Source organism: Etheostoma cragini, chromosome 7, assembly GCF_013103735.1.
Source record: "Etheostoma cragini isolate CJK2018 chromosome 7, CSU_Ecrag_1.0, whole genome shotgun sequence".
Taxonomy (NCBI): Eukaryota; Metazoa; Chordata; class Actinopteri; order Perciformes; family Percidae; genus Etheostoma; species Etheostoma cragini.
The window spans coordinates 13,871,503-13,881,971 of record NC_048413.1 but is presented as its reverse complement, the minus strand read 5'-3'; the positions used below and the strand labels follow the sequence as shown (position 1 = coordinate 13,881,971).

At 41.4% G+C, this 10,469-nt stretch overlaps 1 protein-coding gene across 7 annotated transcripts in view; it reads right to left on the bottom strand.

The window, feature by feature from the left end:
* Nucleotides 1-21: 21 nt before the first annotated feature.
* LOC117947620 (neuron navigator 1-like) overlaps nucleotides 22-10,469 on the bottom strand; it is an 85,799-nt gene continuing 75,351 nt past the window's right edge. For 4 of the 7 annotated variants that reach the window (XM_034876711.1, XM_034876714.1, XM_034876713.1 and 1 more), the window contains 17 exons: nucleotides 10,060-10,143; nucleotides 8,639-8,779; nucleotides 7,904-8,012; nucleotides 7,674-7,795; nucleotides 6,396-6,583; nucleotides 6,129-6,291; nucleotides 5,837-6,014; nucleotides 5,642-5,730; nucleotides 5,428-5,526; nucleotides 5,103-5,274; nucleotides 4,564-4,829; nucleotides 4,329-4,480; nucleotides 4,168-4,239; nucleotides 3,845-4,050; nucleotides 3,631-3,749; nucleotides 3,346-3,534; nucleotides 22-2,716 (listed from right to left, as the gene is read on the bottom strand). In XM_034876711.1, the coding sequence (XP_034732602.1) occupies nucleotides 2,621-2,716; nucleotides 3,346-3,534; nucleotides 3,631-3,749; nucleotides 3,845-4,050; nucleotides 4,168-4,239; nucleotides 4,329-4,480; nucleotides 4,564-4,829; nucleotides 5,103-5,274; nucleotides 5,428-5,526; nucleotides 5,642-5,730; nucleotides 5,837-6,014; nucleotides 6,129-6,291; nucleotides 6,396-6,583; nucleotides 7,674-7,795; nucleotides 7,904-8,012; nucleotides 8,639-8,779; nucleotides 10,060-10,143 (2,445 nt within the window). In that variant the 3' untranslated portion in view covers nucleotides 22-2,620. The remainder of the gene's footprint in view (nucleotides 2,717-3,345; nucleotides 3,535-3,630; nucleotides 3,750-3,844; nucleotides 4,051-4,167; nucleotides 4,240-4,328; nucleotides 4,481-4,563; nucleotides 4,830-5,102; nucleotides 5,275-5,427; nucleotides 5,527-5,641; nucleotides 5,731-5,836; nucleotides 6,015-6,128; nucleotides 6,292-6,395; nucleotides 6,584-7,673; nucleotides 7,796-7,903; nucleotides 8,013-8,638; nucleotides 8,780-10,059; nucleotides 10,144-10,469) is intronic. The other 3 variants (XM_034876716.1, XM_034876718.1, XM_034876717.1) reach the window with 1 other exon arrangement.

The following is a 10,469-nucleotide window of genomic DNA, read 5'->3' as shown; positions in this document are numbered from 1 at the left end:
AAATACAGCCAAGACAGGTAGTGATGTGACGAATGGCATGACTTTATTGTGTCCATTGTTAGACATGGGATTCGATGTGATTATAGAGACATGCCATACAACCATTATTAGGACCCCTTTTTAGCCAAGTGCTGCTTCCCACTGGAGGAAGACAATAAAAACAACGAGGATGCCGTTTTCTGCATACAGGGGCCATGCCTTCTCTTAGATCTCTACACATTTTAGTGATTGTTGTCGCAGATGCACTATTTACAGTGTTTACAATAGTGATGTCATGTACAAAAGAGAAAGAAACCTTTACAAATATTTGCATAAGAAAAACAAATGTCTGCTCTTAAAAACAATGTGAAAAAAGAAAAATATCCAGTTAATAAAATTCGCTTGTATGATAGGGTTAAGTGTGTTAGGTCCAATAAAACAAAACTTTAGGAGCATTTCAGGGCTACATGCATCCATAATACATCTCCAGGCTATCTGTTCTTACACTGCTTCCAAACTCTCAGGCAATTCCACAAAGATGTTGAATTTTTTAAGTTTAAAATGGTGTCAAACTGCATGCAAGCAGCCCAGTCATGATACACATTCTCATCTATTGCAGCGCTGCCTGACAAACAAAACACACACACACACACACACACAGACAAAAACACACACACATCATCTTAACTAACAGCTTGTCACCATGCCGAAGGTTAAAATCGATAACCCACTCTCCACCAAGATCTGGGCATCAAGGTGGTGACGTTAAAGTGACAGAGTAGGTAAGAGGAAGTGATGATGTTTCCTCTAAATAGAGAGAATCTTCCGTGTGGAAGATTAAAGCACCTTGAAAGCAGCTTTAGGCCAAATTGTGTTTTAGGCACTGATAGACTTAGGCATCATGTCTCTACTTTACACCAGCACCCTACTGGAAAGTAGAGTAACATCAGGACAAGATATGGCAGTCTGAGGTACTTCAGGGTCAAAGGGGCACAGGGCTGAGAGGTTTAAGAATATCTCTACTACCTACAGTTACCTCCCCTTAGACATCTTTTTATGCATTCTTCTTTCATCACAACAGTCCAGATGTGAGCAATAAATACTCTCTGTAATCTAGTACTCTAACATATATCATGTGCAAACAAACAAAGAAAAGAAACAGGAGGAAGCCACTTGACACAATGAGTTTCAACCTTTCTTACCCCCATCCCTTACTGTTACGGTAACTCTTGAAACAATGCAAGAGAAGGAAACTGAGTCCTACATTTTGAAAAAAGCGATGTTATCAAAGATATAAAGAGCAAATGCAATGGGGAAGGAAAATGTTTTTTTGTACACATTCTTATCACTTGATGGCAGTTTGTTTCTCCACTTCTCCTTGTGGGATGATGTATGCTCAAAACAGTGACAAATGACAGAAGTGTAACGCCACTGTCGACAATTGCATGTTAGGTATACTGCAGGCATGAGCTGCTGTGTACAGATGATTGTTGAACATGACTCAGTATAAAATCCTACAAAATCAACATTTTCAAAGCTGTATCCTCGTCTATAACCAGAGAAATTTGTGTTTTAAAACCGATATCCATGTACAGAATATATGCAAGCATAGCCAGAAATGGTAGGCCATTTGGACAGTCTAGATAAACAAGCAGTTTTTTTCTGTGTGTTTACAATACAGTAAGTTGACTAGAGTCAATTTCAGATTCTGTGTTTATATCAGTATGTTACTAGAGGAAAGCAGTGGATACTACCGGATGGAGTCCACCGATGATGACATTTTTTTCACAGACTGACCCTAAAACCGGTTCTTTTTTTGCATTCATTATTCACCCATGCATGTTACTCTTACAGCTTCACAGTTCTAATATTCAATCACTCAATGACACCATTATGTTAATGGCTGAACTGAAAAGAAAAAGAGTAATTCAAGGCCATTTTCATAGAGTTATGTGTTATGGTGAGCGTGTCATATTCTACCGAGCACCTTTGATAAGTCGGAAAGCACACCGGGAGAGAACTGCGGAAGGAGTAGATGCTGCCATCTAGAGGAATTACTAATAAACTGCATGATTACCATTTGATACACAGTTACTGACACAGCCTCCTAAAATCCAATTACCACAAGTACAAAATAAAGTGCATTTTTGGCTGATGTCGAGTGATGCTCCTACTTTTGAAGACATCAGAGTTACTTCTGAGGTGAATTTCTTTGTGAAATGAAGCCTTCAAAGAAAACCAGTAACAGTAAGCACCGATAGTTTGTGGTGAAAGTTGTGGCAGTAAAAAAATCAAAAGAAAAGAATGGGTCTTGATCAATAGGATTATAGGTAATATTTTGCATCATACTATTCCGGTTACCATGCACTTGCAGATTCAACAACAACCCATCTGGAACACTAACATGATCATCACAGCTTCCAATGAAAGCAGTTTAATTGTCTTTCTGATAGCAGAGCAGAGCAAGCCCTTCGTCCATAATCACTCTCTCTATAGATCCTTTACAGTTAGCCTTGTAGCTGCTCACTGAGCACACAGTTAATTATTGAGTCTTTTAAGTCTCATTGGGACTGCACCCGCTCCGTGTGTTATGATATAGAGTCTATAGTTCCAAAGCTTGACCAACAGTTGCATGTTGTTCTCAGAGTGTAGCCTGCAGAGTGGGGTCCAAACAGCTTTCCCGCTCTGGAGACTCTATGTAGTTGGCCGATTCCTGGAGTTTCAACAGCATGGCCATCTGGATGGCAGAAGAAGAGCGAAAGACAGATTAACAGACATGTAAACAGAGTTATGTCTTCAAATGCCTCTTAGTCAAAATGGCAACTAAGAAACAAAACTAAACTTAACTAAATGTAAATTCAAATTGATATAAAACAGAAAAAGTGAATTCTCACATCTGAGAGACTAGTAACAGCCAAGGTTTAGTGAAATATTTAATAAACCTGTCAAAAGGGAGCAACATTTTCATCCTTGATATTTTTTTTTATTTCATCACGGTACGCAAATGAGCCCAGCCACAGTTCATCTGATTTGCAATAAGTGCTAAATTCTTAATTAATTCTGATGAATTACTCTTTTGACACATGTTGAGTGCTGATGTCTGAAAAAGATTGGAATGCAAATTTTCGGCTGTGTTGCTTTTCTTTTATTTAACTTGCAAAACCTTAGTGTAGTCTTTTAAAAAATAAGAACTTAATTTGACTGATAATGCCTATAAAACACCAACAAAACCTTAATAAAAATAAAAAAGAACCCCCTATTCTATTATCAAGTATATATTTTCCAGTTAATTTCTTGTTGATGGACTAATTAACTGATATCTGACCCTTAAATAGTACCACATCTTTACAAAAACTTAACTCTCACCAGTGGGTCTGACTCCAATGTGCTGGGTGGAGGTGTATCTTTGGTGGGCTTCTTTTCCTCACTGGGTGGACCTATGCTGGGGGGAGGTAGATGAAAGAGCCTGGACTGGTCCTGCTGTGCATTGGGCCAAGGGAGAGTCCCTCTCACCCACTCCACTGGATCCTCCCATACTGCCTTCTGCCCGTGCACCTGAGAGAACAGATAGACGAAGAGGTACAGTAATGAATGTCTTGTTGTTGTTTGCACTTATGTTACACTTTGGAGGATGACTGTATGTGTGTTCACCTTGATGCCATCTTTGGCTCCCTCCTGCAGGTACGGTATGATGGAGTGGTTCCACAGGTCAATGAACCACTGCCTGAACTCTGCCACTGATACTGGGCATGACAGAAAGAAGCAAGGACCTGAGGGAGAAATTGTCATGTTAATATATTTCCTGTTCTAGATCCAATTATCCCCCTCCTCCCGGCTTCTGCCTTAACCGGCCACTGTCTCTCACCTATGAGGAAGTCAGAAGTGCCATGTTTCTCCAAGAACGTGTGGAGGTGGTACCAGAGCTGAGGGATCCAGTCCAATACGCGGAGGAGAGCCTGGTGGCGTGCTGCGTCCTGCTCCTTATCCTGGTAGGCTTCCACAGCTTTACGGTGCAGGTACCTCAGCAGGAACCCGTTAGCTGGTTCCACGTTGTTGGAGAACATTACCATCCTATGGTCATAGGGTCAATGTTACTTTTACCGACTGTATATGATACTTTCATTTTGTAATTAACAGTGCATCAAAGTAAGAGGAGGAATTGTAAACATGTTCTGGCTTTGTGCTCACCTGAAGCTAAGGTGCAGACTGTGGTTCGATGTCATCTTCACAGGCTGATTGGTTGTCCCAATGATGTAAGGACTGAAACATCAACAGAGGAAATTATGTAACTCAATGCAATCTTATTTCAACTCTTCAGTGAAATACCGTAACTGATTAAAGTGACATACCATTTGTGATACTTGCAGGTGAGTGCTCCGTTAACAAGCTCAGTGGTGGCTGCTGAGTCACTGATGTCATCTATGATAACAACCAGTGGCACTTCTCCTCCACTATCTCTGTCTATATGATTGGCTAGGTCGGACAGGTACAACTGCAACTCCTGTGAAAGCGAAGACAGGTTCAATAAAATTGTCTGTGTGTAGAAATCCATAAAAAATACAAAAATACAAAGTCTTGTGTCACCTTCTGTGACTGACGATGCATGTTGAAGGTGACGGCAGTGCTGCAACCGAGTAGACAGGTCTCATGGTCAGCCTCGGACAAGTCCGTCCGGCTGCGCTGCAGGAGGTAGTGGGCCAGACGCTGAGCCAGGTAAGTCTTTCCTGTCCCGCTGGGCCCAGACAGAACCAGACGCCTGTGCTTCAGCAGCAAGCTGATGTAGTGCAGCATCATCGGCTTTGGGATCAAAGTCTCAAACACCAGTGAGTCAACACATTTTTCTCTGAGACCTAGAGAGAAGCATACACAGGGCAGAGAGGGGAAGCAATTGGACTTATATTGTATTTATTATTAAATACTTGTAAATATGGTATGTGAAAAACAGGAAAATATTTTAGCACTTTATTTACAAACAATGTGTACTCTCTCAAAGATGAGTTTTACATTGTACCAAAATGAACTGAGATCAGCCTTTGCTTAGAGGGTAGGAAATTAATTCAAATGAAAATGGACTATATACGATTTTAAGCACATCTATCAATATAGTGAGGACACTCACTAACCTTTCAAAGTGACAAGTATTCGAGCTGAACCACTGCTAAGACAACGATAAGGTGAGGCTTGAGGTTTTTCCCCTCCTATCACCCTCTGGCCTCCCTGGGTCAGCTGGTACATGTGCAGCGAATCACAGGACAGACCCAGGCTGGCAGTCGGGTCCACTTGAGTTAGGTAGTCCTGGCGACAAACAAAAAGAAGTAAGGAGTGATCTATCAAATCACAGCCATCCTATTTGTTAGAACCACTAATCTAATAATAATACTATCTAATAAAAATAAATAAAATTATAAATATGAAAAGTTTACACGGTGAAAAGGGACAGTGACTTACCTTGAAGGTCTTAGCTATTAGAGAGTCGAGACCGGACCAGTCAGTTCTCGAACTGACCAGCACTAAGCCCAGGTAGAACTCCTGCTGCTGCTTACTGTCCTAAAGAGACAGAGAAGGGGAAAGAGTGCACTATCTCCCAGCTGTTTGATATAAAGCTGTTGATATCAATGGATGCTGTGTCGATTATTATTATTATTAAGTTTTGTGTGTGTACCTCTGCTTGATCTCCAATGCGGACAAGCACTCGTGCGCACACCTCTTCCCTCTGGGAAGACATACTTAACGTGTCAGCTGGAAATACGTCTGTAAGAGAGAAGAAAAAAAAAGGATGAAAGTCATATAAGAAATATAAGTTTTATTCAGTACTGTGCCTGAGCTGAAAATAGGTGAAATTCTGTGTGTCTCTTACCTGGATCTTTACAATCATTCAGACTGAGGCTGAATGACTTGGTGAGGGACATGCTCATCGGCTGCCGCAGTGAGGGCCCCAGGAGAGAGGCCAGGCCTGAAGGCTGGGAAGTGGAAGAGGTGGGACCAGAGCCTGTTTTCAAATGGTCGTTCTCTGCCTTCAAGTTCTCCACTGTTGACTAGGACATAACAAGAAAAAAACTTCAATATTGACTTATATTTACACACAGAAGCACCATTTATACTTCAGTTTCAGGTAAATATGTTAGTGAACATGCACAGGCAAAACAAACCTGCATGCTGTTCATTGCTTCTCGAAGCTGCTCCAGCTGATGTGCAGAGCTTAAGGCCTCCAGTCGGATGTCTGTCAGTTCTCTCTCTTTCACCCAGAGTTCTGAGCGCAAGTCTGATACCGCCGTTTCCTCATTGTCTCCCTCTTCTGTAGTCTCCATGATCCTGGAGGGAACAAGATGCACTCATCAGGGCAAGACACCCATGAAGGTTAAACTGGTTATCTCACTATTGAGCTGAGAGATGGAGCAAGGTGTTTGTGTACTCACACAGAAGAGGTGGCGGAGGCCGATGTTTTGAGGGAAGAGGGCTGTTTTTCTTCCTCCTCTTCTCCTCCCTCGTGCAGCATTTTTGGAGAGTTGGGAGCTGAGGAGTCTGGGGTGGCGATTTCCTCGATGTCTGAGTATGTTTTTGAGCCTTTCTTAATGCTGAACGCCTTGTTGAAGGAGCTCCTCAGCTGCACAGATGGAGAGGACCAGGGAGAAAGAGGGAGAGACAGACAATTTAACCAATATTCCAAAGACAAAAAAGAAGGAGGTGTTAGGATTGTTAATCTGATACATGCTAATCATTAAAGGAGTGATTTGTTATCCCGGGAAATGCTTATTCACTTTATTGCTGTGAATGAGAGGGATGTGTCTACCAGTACCTCTAAAGCTCACTTACACACTTCTTGGTGTACTGTCATAACTGTGAGGTTACTAGGCAACGAGTGTAGACTCAGAAAGTTATTGTACCCAGCCAAGAAATAGTTACAACACACTTAGCCCCAGAACCCCAACTTGTTGTTTTAACATTTTAATTTTGTTAGGATTAAACAAACGTGCTGGTAGGTAAATTTTGTTACCTTACGACTGAGCCAGGCTAGTTGTCCGCCCCTATATGCTAAGCTAAATGCTAATATTTATTGAACAGACAGAGTAGTATCAACTTCTGGCAAGAAAACAAATAAGTGCATTTCCCAAAAGGATTGGCTTCCACTCATTTTCTGCAAATAGGTCAAAGTTGTAGTCAGAGCTTGTTTTTGCAGATTTAATACCCTGCTGTTGGTTCAGTAAGGAATATTTGGTGAGGTTGTACAACATTTGAATGAAAGACAAAATACACAATATGGAGCATGATGTAAATGACGAGAAACTGCAAATATTACATTTTGATGATTAAACTGAGAACTCCACTTTCAATCATGTCTGCTAATTGCCACTCTAACTGAATTGCAGCCATCCATTCAAATGTAATATTCACAGAACAGGCAGACAATCAGTAGTTTAGGAGGTCAATGTGCAGAGATGGAGGGTACTTGAGAATTGCGTTGTAGTGTCAATAATGCTATGAAGGACCTGTGTGAAATTATAGAGACTTTATAGAGACAAATTGATTACACTTGCCTCAACAACCTATAACAGAAAGATAACACAAGACAGAGGAGGGAGAGACTGGTCATACTTACTCATATTTCATTTTCACTAGGGAAAATGAACTGAGCATAGACCAACACCAGGTTGTGAGAACTAAAACATTGCCTCGCATGCAGCTTGTGTTCTTACCCAGCTCTTTTTCTTCTTTTTCTTGGCATCTTGGTCCTTGAAGCTGCCCACCCTGGACATACTGGTCAGGCTATTGAGACTGGAGATGCTCTCACATGAGTTCTGACGTCGAATCCGCACATCTGGTAAATGGGAAAAGTCAACATCAAAAGAGGCAAATGTGCAGGGACACAGTCAGTTGTGCAGAGAGACAGAAGAAAACACAAAGATCAACTGGTCTATCTTCAAACCTTTCGTATTATCCGGGGTGTTTAAGGCTCCTTGTATGACAGCCTGGGCTTCATCATTCCTGGCCTTCAGAGCCTCAATGGTCTCCCTCAGCTCTACCAGCTCTGTGTCCTGCACGCACACAAATTTAGAAATGTTAGTGACTTGAGTTGGGATAGACCAGTTTTCTTCTGAGCTCAGAGCTGTGTGAAAGCTTCACCATTTTTTTTAAGCAGCAGACTGGTTTACATTTTTCATCATACAAACCAACTTCCTCGAACTTAACTTTGACACAACTTAAGCCTCACCATCAATAACTCCACTCTGTCTCCCTCCCATCACATCCATAACCTGAGTTACTTTTGACAGCAACTTCTCCTTCAAACACCATGTCAAATAAATCACTTGGACTGCCTTTTTTTTCATCAAAAGAACATAGCTTGTCTACACCCATCACTCTGCTCCTGAAACTTTAATCCATGCTTTTATCACATCCCAAATTGACAAGTGCAATAGCATTCTTTACGGTACATCATCCAAAGTCCTATTTAACTCCAGTACATCCACAACTCTTTTGCTTGTCTGCTCACCCGTTCGTGCCCCTGAGACCACATCGCCCCTGTCCTCCAGAACCTCCACTGGCTCCCTGTCCCACGGCAGATACAATTCAAACTCTGTCTACTCACTCACAAAGCCGTCCATAACCATACCTACCAACGTCCTATCTCACTGACCTGCTCCACCTCCACACTCCTTACCGCAGCCTCCGCTCCTCTGACGCCAACCTTCTGTCTCCACCTCTCAGGACCAAGCGCCAGACCTGGGGTGACAGAGCCTTCTCCATAGCTGCCCCCTCCCTCTGGAACTCTCTCCCCAAACACATCTGCGACTGCACCGATCTGTCCATGTTCAAATCACAAAACTCACCTTTTTAGAGCTGCTTTTCATTTTTTTATTAATGTGTGTTTATTTTCAGAGTATGGATTTCTTTTTTTTAAAACTCTGTAAAGTTCTATATAAATAAAATGGGTTCACTTATCATAGTTGTTTGTTTTTTTCTACGATAGAGTATATAGGCAGTAAAAAACACATGCAAATGACCTGCTAATTATTCCTGTAATAAACGAATAGTTCATCTCCACTTCACACATAATTACCTAATTCATGCTCATCTCAGGTCAGTGCTACTATGTCTCTTTATTCTTATTCTTGTTGACTCATTATTGTGTTGACTCATTGTTATATATATAAATAAAATCCAACACTGGTATTATTATATTTTTCAAAATTTCTTTTACACAGTTTTGCAAACAATTTATATTGCACTTAGACCATAGCAATGTAGTATTGAACTACACCAAAAATAATGATTTTGATTTGGAAATAATGGTTTGGCTTATTTGGGAAATCTACATTTTGTATTCAATTTATTACCGTTTTTTACCATTTCTAAAATAAAAATGGATACATTCCTACATTTCTGGAAGGAGAAGTATGGTCTGATGTTTTAGTTAAGCACAACAACTCAAACCCACCACACAAGCTCGTAAATCTGGTGGGCTTGATTGTCCTCACGATATTAACAGGTCAAAAGGACAAAGAGTCCAGAACAACCGAGTCTCTCTTTGGTGCTTATTGTGTGGTAAAATTGATTCCACTCCACTCTAAATAGAGCCGCCCGGCCAATCTCGTCAAAGTTAAAGAGCATCAGCTCCAGGCTAAGCTGCACAGGTCAGTGCGCTGGCTCAAACAACAAAGACTTTTTTCTGGAGCGGTCTAGACGGGTCTTTCAGTGGGAGCAGCAAGGCATGAAGCACTGAGAGAGACTCCTCACATTTATGTACGCACTAAACACTGCCTGAAGCGCAGATCAATTTATTCACAGCAAAACAGATTCAAAGGCTGAAGAATGCAGGAATGTGATGTTTGGTGTGAGTGCACGTGCAGGTGAAGGTTATTTTCAGTGATCCTCTCCTCACACTAAGTCAGCCTGTGGGACTGCAGCCTGGGCCTCTAACCTACATTCAGCTCCTCAGCGCAGGCTGTGATCAAAGTCACCTCACTCCATGCTGGCACAACGCTGCCTGCTTTAGCTGAATGCTCGTATTAAGACTGTAAAAATTGTGGAATGCAGCTGGAATTCAGGTTTGTGAGTATTTGTGTTTGAAAGTGTTGATACCTTTTGTTCCTGGCTTATTGACAGACTCTGTAGCCGAGTTGTCATCAGTTGCAAACTTTGCTCGAAGGCGGCCACCAGATTTGCCTGATTGGAAAAGATGAAAGACAAAAGCAATAAAGCAAAATTTGTGTTTTCCCCAATTATTTATTAAAGTAGTAAATTATCATTTATTACATCACATTACTGGTCTTTGTCAGCAAAATATACATGTAGACACAAATTAAGTGAAGGGAGAATAATGAAACTAGAAATTGACACCCTGTACAGGAAGAGATTCAATAGATTTCCTCAGCGCCTCTATTGCTTGTGTATGACGTGCTAAAAGGCTGAATAACACACAAAAGCTGAACCGGATGTCCCCTATGGAAAAAATTGTCCTCCTCCCTAATCTCTCTCTCTCTCTCTCACAC